The sequence below is a fragment of the Pseudorasbora parva genome, chromosome 16, assembly GCF_024679245.1.
Source record: "Pseudorasbora parva isolate DD20220531a chromosome 16, ASM2467924v1, whole genome shotgun sequence".
In the NCBI taxonomy this organism is placed as follows: Eukaryota; Metazoa; Chordata; class Actinopteri; order Cypriniformes; family Gobionidae; genus Pseudorasbora; species Pseudorasbora parva.
In genome coordinates this window covers 25,500,874-25,522,559 of record NC_090187.1, presented here as the reverse complement: position 1 = coordinate 25,522,559, position 21,686 = coordinate 25,500,874, and the positions used below count along the sequence as shown (strand labels likewise).

Here is a 21,686-nt window from a genome sequence, read left to right as displayed (position 1 = left end):
CACAATACGTACGTTACTTGAAGTGTTTTTGTCGCTTACATCATAACGTATCCACGGACGACGACCCTAAAGAATTTTTTATGTTTTATTAATGTTGATTAGTCTAGAGGGGTTAAAATCCTTCTGGTCACGCATTAATTTTACTTATTGATTAACGACATTTCAACGGAAGAAAATCATATTCCCGCTCTATGCTTTTTTTTAATCACGTGATTTGAGAAAACCACATAATTCATAAAATCGCATTGATTTATTTTTATATTATTTATTTTGGACGCATATGTATGTGTATATACGTTTAGTTATGAAAATACAGTGTTTAAAAACGAAAGAAAAAGAGTGAATCTGTGAAATTTTGAGAACACACAGGACTGTAGGGGGCGATGGGAGCTGCATTGTTGCAACCTGCTGCGATGGAACTGAAAACCAGAAGAAGATCTCTCGGAGAGCGGTGTCAGGTATGTCTTTTTGACTCAGCATTTCAATAATATAAGCTGCTCTTTGAGACAATTGTTTCTTTGACAGTTCCAGCATATGTATTAAATTACACAAATCTGCAGACAAACATAATTTAAATGTAAAAATAACCATCATATTTGCCGGCATGCTAGCTTGTAAAGCTAGTTTCACTGTAAAATCATGGTTTAGAAGTACACTGTGTTTATACGTAGGCCTATATAGATTTTATTTGGTGGATGTTAGATTTATAACATTACAGACATATCTATAGTTTTAAGGTCTTGCTTGATTTAAGAGTTGGAATAGTAACTGTGTTGTGTATTGATTTTCATAATCATTGTTGGTTACTTTACTGACGTGAGCCTGTAAAACCTCTATTTCTGCACCTATGCACAACGTATTGCTATTAATTTATTGTGATTTCAATTTAAAACTGTATGTTACCAAATACTGAGATCTCACATTGTGTTTTCCCAGATGCTGGTGTAGACTGCTTCAATCACTGCATCCAGGCAGTAATGTCTGGCTATTTGCATTCAAGACTTCTCTTTTACACTGGCGGACGACTTCTGTCCCGTTTCTCTGCAGCCGGCCAGCATGTTTTACCTGATACACTGTCTAGAACCTGTCTGTTCTCTTCCCAAGCCCAGAGCTTCTCCTCTCGTAGTGGTCGATCAGATGGAAGCTCAGGACAGGAAGGAGAGAACGCGCTGTGCACTCCAAGACATGAAATGAACTTCCAGTTGAGCCGGCTGCAGATCAATGCTATTTTGCGTGCTAACGAGCAGTCTGTTCGTATTCCAGAATTTGATGGCCGTGGTGGTCCTAGTCCAGTTCTGAGGTTTGAGAGTAACCAGCTCTCAGCCAACACTCCATTAGAGGACCGACGCAGCAGCGCCCACTGCTTGCAGACTCGTGGCATGCTTTTTGGTGTGTTTGATGGACATGGCGGACATGCGTGTGCTCAAGCGGTCAGCGAGCGCCTGCCTTATTACATTGCTGTTGCGATGATGGCAGAGTCTGTCCTGGAGGATCTAGAGGCCGCCATGGAAACCTTACGACCCGTGCCGCCCATCCTGCAGTGGTATAAGCACCATAATGACTACAACTACAGGGAGTCAGCAGCCCTCTACGTCAATCATTTGCGTGTTTACTGGCAGGAGCTTTTGGCAAGTGAAGAACACGGGGACGGCATGCGCCCTGCTGATGCTCTCAGCTATGCATTCCAGCGACTGGACACGGATCTTTCCCTTGAGGCACAAGTGCACCTCGCAAATGACTTGATGCGGAACACGGCCATCCAGGCCGCCTTCGCTGGTTGCACAGCTTGTGTGGCTTACATTGGACTAGGGGGTGTGCATGTTGCAAATGCAGGAGACTGCCGGGCAGTGTTGGGTGTCCAGGAGGATGACGGGAGCTGGAGCGCTCTTCCACTCACACAAGACCACAACGCTGCCAATGTAACCGAGCTCGAGCGGATATGGCAGCAGCACCCGCCCAGTGAACGGCAAACTGTAATCGTAGATGACAGGCTGCTCGGGGTTCTGATGCCACTGCGTGCGTTTGGTGATGTGCGCTTTAAGTGGAGTCGTGAGCTACAGCAGAGTGTTCTAGAGAATGAAGACTCAGATTTAGAAGCGTTGAATCTTTATCAGTATGCTCCACCTAATTATCTCACCCCACCTTACTTGGAGGCCACACCAGAAGTCACTTACCATAAGTTACGGCCACAGGACCGATTTTTGATTTTGGCTTCTGATGGTCTCTGGGACGAGATGAGCAATGATGAGGCAGTCAGGCTTGTGGCAGAACATATGACAGGTATTCATCTGCAGGCTCCGGTTTCAGCCAGCCAGCTCAACTTAGGACAAATGCAGCAGCTGCTGTTGCGGCGACGGGCCAGGGCAACACCCGCTTTGGATTTAAATGGAGCCACACACTTGATTCGCCATGCCCTGGGCACAAACGAGTATGGGGAGATGGACCAGGAGAGACTGGCAACCATGCTGGCTTTGCCTAGTGATTTAGCACGCATGTACCGTGATGACATCACTGCCACCGTGATTTACTTGAACCCAAACTTCAACAAAACTAATAACTAATAAAGAACAACATTAAAAATATATATATAAAATTTATATAATATAATATATAAATTCAGCTGTGAATTTTTTGAATGCATTTTTATGCATTTAAAAAATGTATCAGTGTCTACAGGGTGACTTTAATTTGAGTTTATGACATATTTTTGCATTTTGTTTTGGAAAAATATGAATGCAAACAAGGGTAGAATTCTGTGACTCATTTTAAACGAAACTAGGTTAAAAATGTGAAGGTACATTAGATAAAGTCTTTATCTGTCCATGTAGTTGAGGCACTAATCAAAAGCATCTCTGAAATTTAATGCTGTTTTCCTTATACCTCACATCTTTTTATGTCTCTGATTAGTGTAAATGTGTTCTTTTTAGGTTTTTTTTTTATATTTTATGTCTAAAATCTTTCATTATATCTGTTCAAGTAAGTGGTCTTTGAAGTGAATTTTTCACAACAGTAGAGTTGGAATAATAGAATTGTTGTGCAAGCCTGAAAATAACATGAATTTGCTTTATTTGTTTCTAGGATGTCATGGCTTATGATATGAAGACATTTTCACTTTGCACTTTGTAGTGAATGTAGGTTGTGTCAAAGTACCACAACAAAATTCTTGGCAATGGTTAAACTGATAATATTTAAAGTGCAAAGTATGAAGGTCATAGGGGCCAGTTTTATGGAAAGTTTTATTATACGTTACATTTTATGTCAACATTACATCTACTTGGAAGTGTATTTCAAAATCACTTTGCTTGAGAAATTTTTTTATTTGTGTTTTACATGGTTTATGTAGATTTATGAAGTAAAATGCACCATATTTTGTTATTTTTGTCTATTGTTATATTGACAGACTTCAGAGACTTACCTTTTGGAAATTTTGAAATGGGATAATATATTTTCACTGCATAATTTTGTCTTTGTATTTTTATGATATATTATTGTTATATTCAGCCTATCTGGTAATTAAAACATGTTTAATCCAAATTATCTCATTAATCTTTTGGTATTTCAGAATGGCACAAAGAAAGAAGCAACCACAGCCTCTTTAAGTCATGTTGTTGTGTCTGAGCATGGAAATATTGTGTTATGCCTGATAAGAACAAGGTTATTCAATAATATGCAAAAACACCTCAAAATGATTAATATAATCATTTACACTTTAGTGTAACTGACCAATTATATATATATATATATATATATATATATATATATATATATATATATACATATATAATTATTATTATTTGATTTTACTTATTGTTGTAATGCATGGCTGAATGTTGTCTTTGTAATTTTTGTGTGTAAAAGATATCAAAACAACAATAAAAATTTATTAAAAAATGAATATATAAAATATAAAGTAGTAGTAAAATATACATTTTACTCTACGTTATAAATTCTGTAGTTATTAGTATCTTGAAATGACATTTGAAGTCAGCTGTGTAGATTTTTATTTTTAATGAGATTGAGAATTAAGCTGAATGCTTAACCCAATGTATTGTTACATAACAACTAATAATAATAAATAATAATAGATTTTATTTATAACGCACTTTTCATTCCAAAGAATCTCAAAGTGCAAGAATCTCAAAGTGCAAAATCTAATGATAGACATGCATGATAATAGGTACATTTATGTAAGTATTATTGTTTAAATTTGCGCAAATATTATGTAAATACCGTAAATACCCAAGTACACCTGGCTGCAGCCTGCAGATCGAGGCGGGGCTGCATTTCATAACGCCGTTGATCATCTGGCCAGTGGCCACCGGAGGGCTCTGCGGAGCGACCTGAGCTGATGCTCTGCGCATGCGCGGAGCACCCGCGGAAATTCAAACGCTTGACTGACTTGAGCTCAGCTGACAGACGTTTGAAAACTCCACCAACTCTTGACACGGTTTTTTGTTTACTGAGGTAAGAGAAATATATTTTAGCAATAAAACCGACAAAAAATACTTAATATATTTAAATGCACACCATAGCTTTTACTTTTTACTACTCCGACCATTTTGGGTTTCGTATTTTCAACAATGTTCAACAACGATTGCTTGCTAGCAGTGCATTGGCCTTGTACACTCGCGATATATGAAAAACATATTTTCGATTTTTTTAGATTTATCCGTAATCGATTATGAACAGCAACTGTCGTAGTTTATTGTTGTTGGTATGAAGATTTGAAGTTAAACTAATAAATTGTTGTACAGGCGCTATGTAAACAAAGTTAGTAACGTAACACTTCTGAATTTTTCGAATTTCATATAAAAAAAACTTGCCTAGCTTTTAGATACAGCTGATTTATGAGTTTTGCCAATGTTGTTTTTAGGAATTCTCTTGGAGTTGCTCCATATATGTATATATTTTTGGGGGGCGGAAAGTTCTAAAGTATAATTTTACTTTTGTTAACTTTCGTTGAACTTAAAGCTGTTTTTCTACTGTCAGGTGAAAAGATGGAAAATCAGAAGAGACAAAGAGATCCACTGGAAGAAAACACTTCAACCTCTAGTGGTAAGACTAGTGTTAACCTCACACCTCCTTCACACTATACACACAAACTGGTCTAATGCCTACCTAGACAGCATTTTTGAGTATATTTATTTATTAATTGTTGAGACATCTAATTTGTCAGCTTGTTCATTCATTTGCAGCTTAGCTTTATTGTTTATATACACAGATTATGTGACATTGTCAGTTTAACCATTAGGCTACAAAATGTTTTTCAGAACTTGAAAATGTGTTGAAGAAAAGGCGGTTGGCAGCAGGGGGAGAGGAGAACCTGGACCCCACGAAATCCCCTGCCAGGACACGCTTGAGATTGGCAGAGCTAGAGGTGAAACCAGACACTCCAGCCATATCCTCCATCCGCTCCAGGGTCCAGCAACTCAGCCAGAGACGAGATGGTAAGATTTTAGATTTATCCTTTTGTAAAAACACTCTGCCAACTTACAAATACTTTAACTTTTACATTTTGTTTTCTTCAGTTTTTCATGTCAAACCCCATGTCTTTTAACTTGCAAGTTGATATTTCATTTCTAAATAATTTAGCTTGAAAATAGTTGATTTTGTTTTATACGTCTTATGTAGAATCATTAAGTAAAACGGTTTTTACTTCTTACATTTGTTATTTGTTCTGTTCAGCAGAAATTTGGGAATGGATACTATATTTAGAATGTTATTTTTTTATGATGCCAATCCTCTGATTATTAAAAGATGTTTAATCCAAATTATCTTTCTTGTTGATCTTTTGATATTTCAGAATGGCGCACAAAAAAAGCAAACAGTCATTGATCGTGTTAGTTGTTCTTTTCGATAATAGCATGTTTTCTATAAATCTAATATACATTCCTTTCTATAAATCTAACACTTAAGAACTGTATGGCCCTAAATTATTTTATTGAATAATTAAGTATTATAATGCTCTTTGTATTTTGAGTGCATAGACGCTATCTGTTTTAAAAGGAAATTTGCCCCACTACAAGACTATTTAAAGGAACTGCAAAATAATAAGTAAATAACAATTGTGGTGTGGAAATGGTGACCAGTTAAATCTACAAAATGCACTTTCCTTTAAATGTGAATTAAAATGTAAAATCTTGATCTAGGAAAAAAGTAAAAAAAATGCCAATGTTATTTATCAACTACCATTTGTTCTCTTTTTATAACGCATGCTCATTTTATTGCCTCATTGTGTTTAGAACTGTGCTGTTGATATGCTCTTAAGTATGTTTTGTAATATATTTTTTCAAAATTTAGTAATAATTTGTCCTTTTTCTGTTTGGTGAGGTGGGACTGGATTAGTCCAGCGCTGCCTGTCTGACCCCGGGTCTGAGGGTTGCACCGACGGCATGACCTCAGCAATCTGTCACATTGGTGAGTATTTTCTTACACACTGGCTTCATTTCAACTGCTTCTTCATTTACTGCATTATGTCAAAGATGCTCTTTATTTGTGGCTATATTTCTAAATGTGTATTTTTGTGAAAGGCGAGGGAGAGTTTAGCTCTCGCCTGCAACGCTTCAAAACTCCTACTCCTCTGAACAGCCCTGGTCGCTCCACCCCCTGCACACGCAATCTCTCCAGCTTTGTGCATGGCATCCAACAGCAGCTGAACGCTGCAGTGACACCCAGCAGTAAAGAGGCCTCCCGTATCCGCCAGGTAGATCTGTTCCACCCACCTTTTCTGACTATTCAACCCTTCAGAAACAAATCAGAAAAAAAGAGCAGGCTCTGTATCGTTTGTTACTAAGACCATCTCTCTCTTATGCAGGCACGTGAGGATGAGTTGCGTTTATTGAAGGTTCAGCCAGTGGCAGACAACATGTGGTTGAAGAGGAGTCTGTCTGACTCTTCCCTTACTGAGGTGAGCCAATCAGGTTATGATGTTTTTGTGCTCCTTGTAGAATCTTGTCTTGTTCTTGGGTATTTAGAAGTTTAGAACAAAAGTAAGTAATCTCCATTTTCCCAGAGGGCATCTCCATCTACATCCTCTCCCTGGGTTTACAGGAAAACTCGAAAACTCCAGTGGCCTCCATTACAGCCCGGGAGTGTGAGCATGTATTTGAGACATATCGTTGAAGTGTATTTGATTTTTCGGTTTCTATTTTAGTTGTTTTATCTTTCTTTTTTTCACCCTTGGTTTTGATATTCATCTTCATGTATTTGCTAATGGTCACTGGGGCAGAGGGATTTTTTGCACAAACTCACTTGGGGAGAGCAGAGTTTTGTGCTTTTACATTTCGCACTGTTTAATCTGTGAATCTAGGGTAAAACCTAGTGTCAACTTCTGTTTGTTCTTCAGGAAGAGCTAAAGGGAACTGAATTCAGCTCCTGTGAAGGTGACAGTAAGGTATTTGATGGAAGTCTGGACACCACACCTCCATGTACTGTGGACATCCGTTTCCCCAATGAAGAACTTTATACTTCAACAGGTAAATGTGTTTCCTAGAATTTGTTGGATTTAATTTAACCTACCATATTTGTCATATTTGCCACATTTATTTCTTTAACAGAAGCTGGGTCTTTGAGCACCTCCGCCCTAATTGACAAGATGTTTGAGGATGTCCTACAGCATGCAGAAAATGAAGATAAAGGAGAAGATGGAAATAAGGAAGAGGAGGTGGAAAAAGATGAGAACAATTCATCACAGACTGAAAAGGAAGACACAACAGAACTGGACACAGTTGAAATGGAAGACGAACCAGAACCGCTGACAGTCACATTAAATGAGGAGCATCTTGACCACAGTGAGATGTGTGAAGAGAGTGTAGAAACTCCTGATGCCAGTTCTGCAATGGATGAAGAGAAGGAGCTCCAGTCGGTTGACCATGGTGAAGGAGAAATGGAAGGGAAACAGGGGATTGCTCACATGGGTGCTGAAGACGACTTTCTAACCCTGCCGCCCAGCTGTATCCTCTCTCCTCTTAGCAAATCTGTGGAGGCTGTCGTCACACCACTGGTATACTGGCCTGGTTTCACATATTTTAATTGTTCATGTAGTGACAGCCAATGAATGGAATAGATTGCATTATGTTCTGTGTGTATTCAGTCTATTAATTTGGCTATATATTTTGTAGCCTATAAAACCCAAGATATTGTCAGTGTTTTCATCAATATGCCTTCTAGCATAATTAGGCCACTTTCCATATGAAATCCCTGGCAATGTTTTGCATCTTTTTTCCCTTGTGTAGATGAGAAATCCAAATATGCAGATACATGCCACTTACAGTTACAGTGTAAGAATGTATTAGATTATAGAGATATAAAAGCATTAGATGGTTGACGAGACCTTTTTTTATTGTTCCTACAGAAGATTGAAATCACTATGTCTGAGCCATCAGTCAAACCACCCTCACCTGAAGAAATGACAGCTAGTCCATCTGAAAATGTTCCACCTTTATACAGGTATGCCTTACTTGAAAGAAGAACCTAATTGTGTTAATCCAGCTTGGTTTTTAGAAATGGTAATGCATGATGCCTACTAGTTTTTCTTACATTATAATACACACCAATTTTCAGAAGTTTGCATTTGTAAGTTAAAAAAAATATCTTCTGCTCACCAGGGGTGCATTTATTTGAGAAGAAATCTGTCAGTCACTGGCATTTAACCTTTTAAATCACATACACATTACCTTATGATTGACAGTTTTTTTTCCTACTTATGATTGACAGCATTGACGCCTACCGCTTACAGAGGAAGATCCATCCTCCCTCTACTCAGAGCTTAACCCCTGGAGTTCAGAAGCAGGTTCAAGAGAAGACCTGTTCAAAAAAGCCCATCAATATCAAGGAGAGAATTAAGGTTTGAAAAGATAATTAATTAATTTCTCAACTTGTAGAGATATTTATTCTGGGGTATTTTAAGAGATTTCAAGCATGCAGGATTTGATGCAGGTGATTGTATTTGGTCCATTTAAGGCTTTAAATGAGGAGGCAGCCAAGTTGCAGACAATCATCACACAGACTCTGCAAGCTCTGAGCTGCTGCAGTGACGAGGAACATGGGAAGGGTTCCCAGCAGGAGGCTGAGGCTGAGAAACTTTTGCTTGTCTCTAGTAAGTACAGTAGTGGAAAAGCTTGAACCTTCTAGGGAACATTCTCTTATTTGTCTCTAATCCGTCCCCGTAATGCAGATGAGAAGCGAGCAGCTTTACTGGCAGAGGTCAGCAGGCTGAGAGAGGGTGAGTCTGGAGAACCAGAGTCTCAGAATGCAACTCCCCAGCCCTGCAGGGGCACTGTCAGCATCAGCAGCATCCAGCTGCCCCTCAAGGTGGAGTTTGTGTGCTCTGCTCGCACAGGTGAGTGTTAATGCATATTTATTAATGGGAGTAGTTGATTGCACAAGGTCAGTGTTTACATACAATTTGTTATTGCTGCTGTCTCTATAAAGGCCGTCCAACGCACTACTTCTTCGTTTTGATCCGTTATGGCCCATGTAACATTGTTGCGACACCTTTGGCTACAGCTGCAGATGCTCAAAATGGAGACACCATCTCATTTTCGACTTCCATCACACTGTGAGTGCATACATTACTCTGCTGCTTCTTTAAAAATATGTCAGTTTAAAATGGCCCTGTGTTTTTGGAAGAAGGCTTTTAAATAAAAGAGTAGTGATTTAAAATGGTTTTAATATTTGCTTCCACAGACAAGACATTCGCTCCAGTTTTGAGATTGATGTTGAGGTCTACAGTTTGGTAGGTACACCACATAAACGACCAAAAACGTTATTTTTAGGGCTGCAGCAATCAATTATTTTAGTAATTGATTCAATTTCAGCAATAATTTTCTTTTTTTGAAAAGGAAACAAATTAGTTGTTCATTTTCATCTTATTTTCTCTTTTATATTTAGTATTGCTCTTTAATAAAGAAAAAGTACTTCTTATCCGATTACACGATTAATCAGTAGCATGCACGTGCCACGAAAGTGGCTCCCTGAGGCATGAAAATTTCTCCCCATATTAAAGCTAGTTGTAACCATCTCTCTCTATCTGTGCTTGAATGAAAAAAATGGTCTCTATTTGCACTTTGGACACTGAGTACTTTAATTATGGTTATTGTTTGCACTTTATATGTATGATCAATTAGTAGGAAGGAGTTCAGTTAGGAGGTCAAAAGAAGCTCATGTGCAGTTCTAAGGTCTGAAGAGACAATCATACAGGAAAGAATACAGCACTGTTGTCTTTTACTGTATATGATAATTCATATTAAGAAAGTAGAAATTAAATGACATTCATTATAAGATGATTAGTTAAAACATTTGAATTGCAAACATTTGAAAAATATGTAAAAATCTCGTCTTGTCTCGTTCTCATGAACCCGATCTTGTGTCTTGTCTCGTGAGAAAAGGGTCTCGTCACACCCCTACTGAAAACTAAACCTGCATTAAATTGCCGTATTCAAAATTCAAATACAAATATATAAATAAAAAAGCATACTGTTTAAAAGGGTATACACAGTACAACCTAAACCTACAAGTAAGCAAGTACATTTTATTTATATAGCACATTTAATAAGTTAAATGTTAAGAAAAGTTAAGAGTTAAGAAAAAATACAGACTAAAACAATAAAGATAGAATAAATAAAAAAACAACAACATGAAAAACAATAAATAAATAAATCGAACAAGCAAACAGTCAGACAGAAGTATAATACTATTAAAATGCTAGAGAAAAAAGGTTTTCAATTTTGCTTTAAAAGTAGTAATGGAAGGTGCAAGATAGTGTTGTCAAAAGCATCAACCACGATACCAAATAGATACTGAAATGTTAAAAATGTGACGCTTTGAGCGCTGTTGAGCTGAAATCGTAAACACCTCTGACTGGTCAAACACGGCAGTGGTTTGAAAGAACACGAAAGGGTTTGAAAGGGTTTTGAAAGCAGGAGCGTTTGAAAGCACAAGCAAGCATCAACCAGTGGACAGGTAGGCTAAAAGACTCCTCCATTCAAACGCTCTTCCACCTCCATTCAAGCCTTGTCTGAAGATCTTAATGATCTCGATGACGACTGTGGAGTAAGAAGATCTTTAAGACCTTAAAGATAATAATAATGCCTAAACATTCTAAGCATTTATGTTGTGCAACTTTGAAGTTTTAGCTTCAGCTCAGGCATGACCTAAGCCTTTACTGTCTTCTGAAGGCTTTGTAGCTTTTGCAAGAAGCAAAAAATATTGGACAGGAAGAGGAACAAGAACAAGAGTAGAGATGCGTGGATACAGCACACGGAGGAGTAACCAAAGTGAGCGAGAGATGTTTGTATATTCCGATAAAGTAGTAGGCCTACATCGCACATACAGATCTATAGTTTGACTTTGAGCTAATAATTCATTAAAGTAACACAGTTTGTTTTATTAAGTTAAGAGCTATAAATATGATTAAAGTGTGAGTTTTAAATTAGGCAAATCAATGAAGCAGGAGTGGTGCACATCATGCGCACACAACAGTTACAGTTTGTTCTGCTATTTGTTGCGCTTCGCTTTGAGAACATTTGAATGGTGTATTTCGGAGAATTATATATCAAGTATATAAAGTCCATTACATTTTACATACACATCACAATGACAGTTATGCATGTGCAAACTCCATTAATGCTGATTGCTTTGTGTTTGGAGTTGCTCGTATCTCTTTAGCTGACCCATGAACTGTTGCAAATAAAACTGAAATGTTCAGCATCGCATCCTGAAGCTCAACTCACAGTCTTCATTTAAAGATAGCAAGACTTATATTACCAGTGTTGATGCCGCACTCTCACATTGCGGTCTTTGATCTTGAAATGAGCTGAAAACGAAAGTTGAATGACACGCATTGTTGGCTTTTTTACCGTTAAATGAGAGTTCCGCGTCTTTATTAAAATCAACACATTAATGATTTATCTCTCATCCACTTGCAATGTTTGGAATGTTTTTATTACATTAACTTCTTGACCCGCAGATATATAACCGCAATCCGCACATACTCTTGAGTCAATACAAAAAATGTATTTCTGCAACATTACCTTGTGTAGTTAAATGGACTAAACGAAGATGATCTAGTTTTCATTAAATTGAAAGGAAATAGCCTGTCCTGCAAACTCTTTTTGTTTTTGTTTTATTGTTTCTCCCTCAAGCTTTTGCTCAATTTTTTCTATTTTAGAATAGTTCATAATAAGTTGTTATTGTGCATGTGTATTTCTGTTTTATAGTCCAGTACTCAGAGTAGTACCTGCAGCGTTAATACTCAACAGTTCCGCAGCTCAACAAAGTCAAGGGTATGTACATTTTCACACATATTGAGCGAGCAGAGTGTTTTTATAATTTTATCTATGCATAGCTGCAACTATGTTTGTGTTTGTAGGTGACACCCAAGAAGATTCTCCACAGCATCACAGTATGTATCTCTCCATGATCTCCTCATGAAACATGTATTTTCTGTTATTGTTATAATGTTTATAAAATTACTCTTTTTGAATTCACATAATTTAATTCAAAGTTACAACTTCCATAAGAATACTTTCAAACACAATTCAGAAAATAATTCTGCTTATGTTTTGTGAATGAGGTACAATGTGTTTAAATTAGATATGTGCCAGTATCACTTTTCATGTTGTGATTAATTGCTGAAGCTTTTATCACGGTATACACAATGTTAAAATAAGTTTACAAAAAAGTGTTGTCATACTATAACAGGTTTAATAACTTTCTTATAACAAAAAGAACTGAACATTTTAAATGCAATAAAGCAAAACACAAAAATGTATAAAGTAAACAAATATTTAAAGATGTCATGAACTAGATTTTTAAAGAGGGTGCTTTTTGGCGCCTCCTGCTTTTTTCACGTCAGTTTGGGTGACTTGTGCAGATCCGAAGAGTTTTTTATTTGGGGGATTGGGAGGTGAAAATATAAACTGATTACAGTTTCACCAACAGTAATTCTGTATTGCCTCCACTAATCTCAAATGTCTGCAAAACAGGCGCCACCTGAGATTTGTTTACAAACGATTCCGCTGTGATTTGAAGCGAACACACAAATGTCTTCCCCACGTCATCTAGAACTTCATTAAAGTTCAACCACTCATTCCTAATATTAGGATCCGAAGGAAGCTTATGCAGCGACTGTGTTCTTTCACAACCAGGAATAGTGCAATATCTTGCTATCTTCTTCGCAGCTCCATGAGTCTGTGGGTGGGGCTACAGAATTAGACGCGCTGTATAGGCGGTGTTTCGTTGTTCGATGATGACGTAAAGATGCGCACAGAATGGTTTTCTGAGCCTGGTGTCTATAAAAAGTCCTTGACTAACAAGGATGTTTTCAGCTCTGAAACTTACAGAATTTTCTTATATTACGATGACCTTTTATATATCAAAAGCTCAAGGGAAAGTTGATTTCTCAATTCATCACCCCTTTAAAACAGATTAAACTGCAAAAGAATTATAAAAAACAATAGTAAACACTTTACAATAAGGGCCTCACAATTTAAAGAATTAACAAAGAGCGAATAGCTCATTTTTTACAAGTTATTCTTTTTTGATAACATTAGTTAAAAAAGCAACTGTTAGTGTTAGCTCAGGTAAATTAAACAATAGTTACAACTTTTGGTTTTATTAATGTGCTGCTCATGTATACGTGTATACTCTTACGTGTTCATTTTAAATGGTTGTGGGTAAAGCATTATTAAAATGCATACTAAAAATCCGAGCAATTCTTAATCATTATTCACAGTATTTTGAAATGCCCACGATAATATAGTGCATGTTCACTTCTGTGATCAATCGTAATACCCTATACATCAAAACATGTCTAGTTTAAATTTGTAGGAAATTTGTAATTGAAAAGCTGTTGAATGATAGGCAACCTAAGCTAATCCAAATGTCTCTTTTTGTTTTCCTAGAAATCTAACCAGAGTGTGACGTGTAAGTATTTAACCAAGCTCCTCATTTAGTCATTGGTTGATTGGTGGTATCAGATATTGATATTTCTTTTCTGTCCGTTATAGCTGCTACTCTGCCTGGTCTAAGTGCCCAACGCTCCAGTAACTTTACATTAGTGGGCTCTCACAAGATCACCTTGAATTCATTGGGACAGAGCAAGTTTCCTCTGGACAAGGTATTCATACAGCAATACTGGGTTCACATTAGAGAGAAAAAGGAGATGAAGTGTTTGTGTGTTGTTGTCCTCACTTTTTTTTAAGCACTTGTTGTATCACACAATTCTTGAATTTCTCTTAAATTCTTCTCACTTTTTTTTTAAAGGAGCACTCCACTTGTTTGAAATTAGGCTTCTTTTGCAAGTCTCTTAGAGTTAAACTGTTCAGTTTTACATTTTTTGAATCCATTCAGCCGTTCACTGTATCTGGCGGTATCACTGTTAGCATAGCTTAGTATACATCATTGAATCATATTAGACCATCAGCATCAGGGCTCAAAAAAATGACCAAAGACTTTTAATATTTTTCCTATTTAAAACTTTACTATTCTGTATTTACATTGTGTACTAAAACCAATGGAAAATTAAAAGTTGCCTCTTCTTTTTTAGACCGTTATAGCTAGGAACTATTTTTCTTATTCCTGCTAGGAACTTTGCAGCCATCATGGATGTAGTGGCTCAGTGATATTACACAGCGCCTGAAATTAGGCGAACTTCCGTCAGCATAACCAGCGTGATGATCTGCTTGCACAGAGAGCGTGCCTTGTAACCATGGAGATGTTTGTGAGAGACGATTCAGAAGATATTTACTTTGGTGCAGATCCCGAACCGTATCTATTTGAATCGGAATAACAGTTACACTGAATGTGAGCTTTTGAAATGTGAACGAGAAAGTGTGGCGGAACAGACTGAGGCAGAAGGGACGAGGAAAGCAGATTCAAACTGGTGAGTCAGAGAAGAGTCAATATTCAAGGAAAAATGGTCCGACATGGATTTGGTCTTTCAACCTTTTGATTTTGACTAACGTAATATATGAATGAAATATGCTAAGACGGTGCTGCTTATTATGAAGAAAGAAGGAGTGCGCACGCTCTGCTCCACTCAGTTTACATGCACCCTGTCATCTACATCACTCATAAATCACAAACAACTGATCAAATAATAGCCTGACAAGCCAGACCCACATCAAGAGGTTTGGTCTGGAAACTTACCATTGACAGGGCTCAATTCGAGAGGCAGGATAAATGGTTGTCTTTCAAGCTCCCACTTCACGCAATAAGATAGCGCTACAACCAACCAGAGCAACGTGAAGCGGAGCTAGTTGAAGCTAGTAAACATGTGAAGATTAAACTTTTGCTGTATCTGGTTGGCAAAACTTCAAACACATCTTACCTTTTTAAGAATCACTTCAGTGCCGTTCTTTGTACTTTTCTCAAAGAAAACCTTACCTCCAAGTCTTCCAGAGTCGCGGCCAAAGCTGATTCGAAAGACCGCCATTCGCCAGCTTTTGTGTTTGCTAGTAGCACACAAGAGCAACTCTGCTGTCATTATGTAGGGCACCGCCCACTGATTCTATACACGATGTGATTGGCCTGACAGAGTTTGGTTTTTACAGCTCAGAAGTCTATAGAGAGGCTAGACGACACTTGCGTCATTTGCATTTGCTGCTGCTAGGGTGCGTCTAGATTTCTAGGCTAATCAAATAAGGCTTAGATGGGACAAATTTTTGGGGCGGCCACCAAATAATTTTCAATGCAGGAGACGTGCTCCAATGCCTCGGCACAGAACTTAACATCACTAATGTAGTATTTTGTACCATAGAAACTGTGTAGACAAACAATACCAGCAATTCCACATTCTATTTTAATCAAACTATACACTACTCCACCAGAATTCTACTACAAAACTACTAACGTTATATACTGTATAAACCAAATTGCATTCACAGGTAACGTTAGCTAAAGACAACAGCAGTGCTTTTTTTAATCTGGTCGTTCAAGCTAACAGAAAATTGTTATACTTGCAGCCATGAGAGACTTCGCCCTGTCTGGCCATATTCTTTAGACGCCGTACCGTGGTAACACTGTCAATGTTTTCCAAATAGTCATCTGGTCCCAAATGCTTTGAGCAAACACGCAGTTTCTTGTTTGAATCTACCGGTGTTCAGAGCAGTCAACCACTGATTCTTTCGTTACTTGATTTTCGTTGGTTTTCTGTGAAACATGATGGTAGAATACACCTTCGGCTCACTATCACAGCTCTTTACAACACAGAACCATGGCTAATCGCACAGTAAATCCACAACATAATTTGCCGGCTTCAACTCTGCATTATCTATAACGACACAAACTTAGTGCCGGTTGCATTGGAAGTTTTCTATCTGAGGACTACCGTCAAGCGTTGCGTAATATCATCACACCGCTGAACCCATGGTACGACCGCAAAGTTCCATGATTACTACGCAGGAATCAGAAAATAGTTCCTATCTGTATCGGTTTAAAAATCTAAACTTTTAATTTTCAGTTGGTCTTAGTACACAATGTAACTACAGAATAGTCAAGTTTTAAATAGGAAAAATATTATCTTTGAAAAAATAAAGGTCATTTTTGAAAGGGATGCTAAAAGTGCTACCGCTAGATACAGAGATCGGCTGAATGGATTCAAAAATGGTAAAACTCAACTGTTTAATCAATCAATCAACTTTATTTATATAGCGCTTTTACAATGACAATTGTTTCAGAGCAGCTTCACAGTGTTGAACAGGACAATTTTGCAAAAGATTTTGATTTGGCTGTACAGTCGTTCTGGAGAAAAGTGATGTTATCAGCTTATTTTAATTTATCATATAGCGACAATGTTGGCAGAATAGTATTATAATTTAAACAATTAAATAAGAACTAATTCATTAATTTAATTTGGATATTTAGTTGAAAACTTAGATTGAAATTTAAGTGTCCCCAACTGAGCAAGCCAAGCCAAAGGCGACAGTGGCAAGGAACCAAAACTCCATCAGGGCTTGATGGAGAAAAATAAACCGTGGGAGAAGCCACCCTCAGTCGGGGTTAACAAACAGTGTATGATTATTATTCTGGCAACCTTACAGGACAGAAATCATATTAGATCGGAATATTCAAAATTTCTGGGTATCACACAAGAGACAGGTTTATTGAGGATGGCACATCGATTACACAAGAATATGAATATTTGAAAGATCGGAGTTGTCGCGCCGGATACGGGTTTATTATTTTTAACTCTAAGGGACTTGAAAAATTAGCTTTTTCCTTAAGTAAATAAATATTGCATACAATTTTTCACTTCAGGCATTAACTAGGGCATCAGTAGTTGAACAGTGTATTGAGGTTTTGTCTTGTTTGCACTGTGGTGGGAGTTGTGGTGATGTAACTGGGTCTCTGTCCATCTCTCCTGTTTCTCTCCACTCAGATGAAATTTGAAGGCAAAATCAGGCGACTCCTTGGAGATGAGTTTCAGGAAAAGGTGTCACTCTTTTCACCTTAGCCTCAGTTTCTGGTTTAGTGGGCATTGCTCTTTTTCTGTGTTTGTGTGTGACAGTAAAATGCTGGGCATTTTATGCATCTGTTTGCTATTAGTGAATGTCCTGACCTTGTCAGGTTTGTTTTAATTTGGGACAAATTAAACTAATATCCCACGACATATTCCTTCTTTGAATCTCAAATCTTTTGAATCTTTGTTTTATTACCGATATATCAGGGAATTTTATTTTCCGGTCCTGGAAAATTAACTATAATTTTTTTCTAGTTCTCTGTTGTAAAAAAAAATTCACTGGCTAAATGGGTTGAGCAAAACTGGTTTGTAAGCCATAGTGATGCCCCAGTTGTGAGCAAACTGTGATTCATTAGATTTAGTTTAATTGTTTTCAGAAATGTAGTTCAAATGAATGTTCTTTGATATTTGATTATTGTTAAAAAAATGTAAAATTTTCTTAAAGCTGCACTGTAATGGGGTTATATTACTAAAAATATTTTAATTTGACCAGTATTTCTGTTTTACATGGCCATCTGTTGTTTTCTTTTTCCTGTGTCGTGACTAACCCATTTGTTGTTTTTTTGGTAGGTTCCCTTCCTCTCTCCTCTAGAGGGACACATCTATCTGCGGCTACATAGTGAGAGCCACTCCAATATCCAGCATCAAGGTTTTTTGGTAGGTTGGTGTATATTATGTGTCCCAGAACCTGACTGATAGCTCTTGTCTAACGTATAGGTACTCCCTTGATTTCCATGCAAGCAAAAGTGTGAGGATACAGTTGGCAGTACATATTTACTAAAGAAGATATGTGAAATACGTGAGCAGTTTATCTTCATATTCTGATCCATTTGAATGCAAGTTTTTAATTGAAAGATCGGTTTGGGCAGCTTTAGAAATGAGAATATTCAGTGTGTGGCATAGTATAGCTGCATCTGGTCTCAAAAAGCAGTAGTCTTGCATAGCCAGTACATAATTTTGGGATTTGCTTTATTGTTATTTGAATGTCTTGTAATGTGCTGTGAAATGTATGCTGCTATTATTTTCCTTTTCCTATTGTAGACCATGTTTGAGGATGTGAGTGGCTTTGGAGCCTGGCAGAGGTTCTTCTTCCTTCTGGAAGGAGGACACCTGCTTTATTGGAACAACCCTAATGAGATGGGTGACAAGGTGGGTTTGTGCGGTTATGGTTGAATGTAATGCGTGTCCTTTCTACTCATTAATGTATTTTATCATCTCTTCTTTCAGCCAGCTGATGGCAGTCTCTCTCTCTATGGCTTCTGCAATGTCAGGCCTGTGGAGCGAGAGTGCTGTGCACGGCCACACACATTTGAGTTAGTAGAGACTGACACCCTTCAGCAAGAAAACAACCAGATCTTGAAGAAGTAATGCATACTCTTTCAACAAGCTTTGTATTGTTACAATGTGGATAGTATGTACATGTTACTAATTCTCTGTGTTAGCTTGGCAGAGAGATTCACATTTATTTGTCAGCAGAAGACTTTTGAGAGCCCCAGTGTTTTACTGAAAACTGCAAATAATACTTTTGCATTTTTTGTATCCCTGCCCACGGACAGTCAGATCAACTGATGTTTTTCAGATTTTCTGCCACAGTGTTCTTTCCATATGTATGATTCTTTGCAGCCTTTAGCCACTGCTTGCAACACGCTGGATCCTTAGCTGGAAACCAAAAGTTACTCGCTCCCACCAAGCATTTAGTTTTTGAATTTCTACTCCCCGTGAAGAATACAAATCAACATATCAAAGTTTACTAAAAAGTATTTCCTACTATATTCATAGCACACTGGCAACATGTGTCTTTAATGGCAACATGCCGAGTGCATTATGGGTGTCAGAAGTTTTCTTACCCATTTTGCCAGCAAATTACCAGTTTAATGCAATGGTTCAGCCAGAAATTAATTTTCTTTCACAAAGGAGAAATGTCATGCTCTTTTCCATAGTGATCATGTTTGTAGAGATTTAAAAAAAGATATTCATGCTAAATCAGAAGTGAAAAGGGGTTTGTTCGAATGAGCTTCAAATTTTTGTATTCAGTCCTGAAATATTTCTTTATCCCTTTACACAGGTTTATAATTCAATTTGTATGTAAATTATATTTTGCTGTGCAGGTGCTGGTTTTCAGCAGACACACGAGAAGAGAGGTCTGACTGGATGGAGAAACTGAATCAAACCTTACTGGACTCTCTTACCTGGAACAGGAAACCTGCTTCCAACGATAACCGGGCCAGCACATCCTCTAACACCGGGACCTCTCGTGAGAGCATTCTGTAACACAACAAAAATGTAAAACCTCACCATGTAACACTAAGAAAGGAGATCTCTGAGAAGATCATATGTGGCACTAAAAACAAAATACATGAAGAGCTTCTGAGAATAAGCTTGTGGGCAGCCAAAACAGTACTGTTTTACGTAATAGTGTATCGTAATCTACATATTTACATGTGCGTGTTCTACTGCTTTACTAGAGGCATACAGAACAGTGGCATATTAGTTAAGATTTCTGATCCATCTACTATATATTACTTTATTATATATTCTTTAAGGATGGATAGATTTGCCATTGCAATCAATTTTCAGGTAAGCCATGTAGTAAGAGCAGTCCAGTTTATATGTATGAGGTAAGTCTCTGAAGTGCCTATTTGAATGTTTATTTATCTCCTGCCTTATTCAGACAATTGCTCATTATTGAATGAAAGTTTTACATTTTAATGCTATAATCAGTTTCAGGTTATGCTCCTGTATTAGGGTGTCCTTAATTACACTAAATTATATGTTTATAGCATTAGTTGGGAAGCACTTCTTGTCTGCCTTCTAAAGCTTTTTTATGTTTTTGCTTTTTCATTTACTCTGGAAACAATTTATATGATTGTCATACTGACTGTCATTTGGAAGGGAGAATAGTTTTTATTTGAATGTACAATATATGAAGTATGTCATGAATCATATAGTTTATGATTTTTCTGGGATTATAGTTTCATAGTATACCTCCATATGACTTGATTTTTGAAAAACATTTACAGTTGTATACTTCAAAAATGATTTTGGGATTACCTGGCCATGCATTGTGTCTACTGAGGTGTACATTAAATTTTAGGAGACAGTCTGGCCAGTATAAATGAAACCATTGAGTTTATACTCTAATCTGATGGTTTTATGGGGTTCTTCGGTTCAAATCTGAAATGTGCAAATGTAGAATAACACTACTGAGCTATCAGTCTGAAAATGTTGTATGATAATTTACCATGCTTGCTGGGGAAGTGAGCAAGGAATGACCCTGTGACTTTTTTGAGGTTTATTTGAAGCTTCTGATTGTTTTGAGAATGAAGAGTTGCAACTCTAGGGACTGTGAGACTGTTAGGAAATGTTTCTGTGCCATGTATGTGTTTTTGCCAAGGGTCTTGTATGCTATTGCTGTTAAACTATATAAAACTGTATGAAATATCCTGGTAAAGGTACTATAAAGTAAATATGGCTGATAAAGCCTGAAGTGTTAGTTTTTCCTTTGAGCCTAAATTGAATCTTTTGTTTTATTTTTTATTGAACAATAACACCGCAGTGGTCACAGCATCTCACAAAAATGCTAAAATTAGCTTTCAATGTCTAGACGTATACAAGCCGGAAAAAACAATGAAAAGGAAAAAAATACATGTCATAATGATTAAATAACTGTCACAGGTAATATATCAACTGAAATAAAGAGATATAGTAATCATTGATTGAACATCTTTAAGAAAGTTCCAAAGAGAGGACAAAGTACACCAGAAAGCATCTGATCTTTTATGGAGGTCCCAAGTTGGCCTTTCTAGTGGTAAGAGTGGAGGCCTGACTTAACCACTCATTTACTGAAGGTACCCGAGGGGATGACCATAATATTAGTATACTTTTTTTTTTGTGCTAATAACGAACAAAAGTTCAATACACATTCTTTATCGTTGTCAAGACAAAAACCAATTATATAGTTCAGAAGGTATGTCTTTGGAGATGGAGCAACAGATTTTTATTATAATTTTCTAAATCTCTTTCCTATTCTTTGTTTAATGTGCTTTTTTGTTTGACACACACACATAATTGTTCGTTTAGGCATAGCGAGTCATGTGGAATCACACGGCGTAGACATACACAACATATTCTTCAGTTTCCTCTCAGTCCAGGTGTTTGGTGACCAACAGTAAGTAAATAGTTGTTCTCCAGTATGTACGGTTTTGTAATTGATTAGCTAAAATTT

At 37.2% G+C, this 21,686-nt stretch overlaps 2 protein-coding genes across 4 annotated transcripts; both read left to right on the top strand.

The window, feature by feature from the left end:
* The first annotated feature begins 392 nt into the window (after positions 1-392).
* On the top strand, positions 393-3,677 carry pdp2 (putative pyruvate dehydrogenase phosphatase isoenzyme 2). The gene is made up of 2 exons (XM_067419635.1): positions 393-458; positions 937-3,677. Exon 2 carries the CDS (start codon positions 978-980, stop codon positions 2,559-2,561), a length of 1,584 nt encoding a protein of 527 aa, XP_067275736.1. The 5' UTR covers positions 393-458; positions 937-977; the 3' UTR covers positions 2,562-3,677.
* A 654-nt stretch (positions 3,678-4,331) lies between these two features.
* Positions 4,332-20,748, top strand: anln2 (anillin, actin binding protein 2). 3 transcript variants are annotated; one of them, XM_067420047.1, is made up of 24 exons: positions 4,332-4,464; positions 4,991-5,055; positions 5,271-5,447; positions 6,331-6,417; positions 6,531-6,703; positions 6,815-6,907; positions 7,013-7,093; positions 7,346-7,475; positions 7,557-8,002; positions 8,354-8,448; positions 8,716-8,845; positions 8,962-9,097; positions 9,176-9,340; positions 9,433-9,559; positions 9,688-9,736; positions 12,219-12,284; positions 12,371-12,403; positions 13,905-13,926; positions 14,010-14,119; positions 17,381-17,434; positions 18,032-18,118; positions 18,503-18,610; positions 18,689-18,825; positions 19,570-20,748. In XM_067420047.1, exons 1-24 carry the CDS (start codon positions 4,349-4,351, stop codon positions 19,730-19,732), a joined length of 2,850 nt encoding a protein of 949 aa, XP_067276148.1. In that variant the 5' UTR covers positions 4,332-4,348; the 3' UTR covers positions 19,733-20,748. The 3 variants fall into 3 exon arrangements, with proteins under 3 accessions (XP_067276148.1, XP_067276151.1, XP_067276150.1); XM_067420050.1 differs by lacking the exon at positions 7,013-7,093; XM_067420049.1 differs by lacking the exon at positions 17,381-17,434.
* The last annotated feature ends 938 nt before the right edge of the window (positions 20,749-21,686 follow it).

What these genes read in the sequence shown, in the direction of transcription:
- anln2 (XM_067420047.1), top strand. Translation starts at nt 4,349, where the DNA reads ATGCTCTGCGCATGCGCGGAGCACCCGCGGAAATTCAAACGCTTGACT. An exon ending in ACGGTTTTTTGTTTACTGAG is followed by an intron (nt 4,465 to 4,990) that starts GTAAGAGAAATA and finishes TCTACTGTCAGG; the next exon opens with TGAAAAGATGGAAAATCAGA. An exon ending in GCAAGTTTCCTCTGGACAAG is followed by an intron (nt 14,120 to 17,380) that starts GTATTCATACAG and finishes CTCTCCACTCAG; the next exon opens with ATGAAATTTGAAGGCAAAAT.
- pdp2 (XM_067419635.1), top strand. Translation starts at nt 978, where the DNA reads ATGTCTGGCTATTTGCATTCAAGACTTCTCTTTTACACTGGCGGACGA.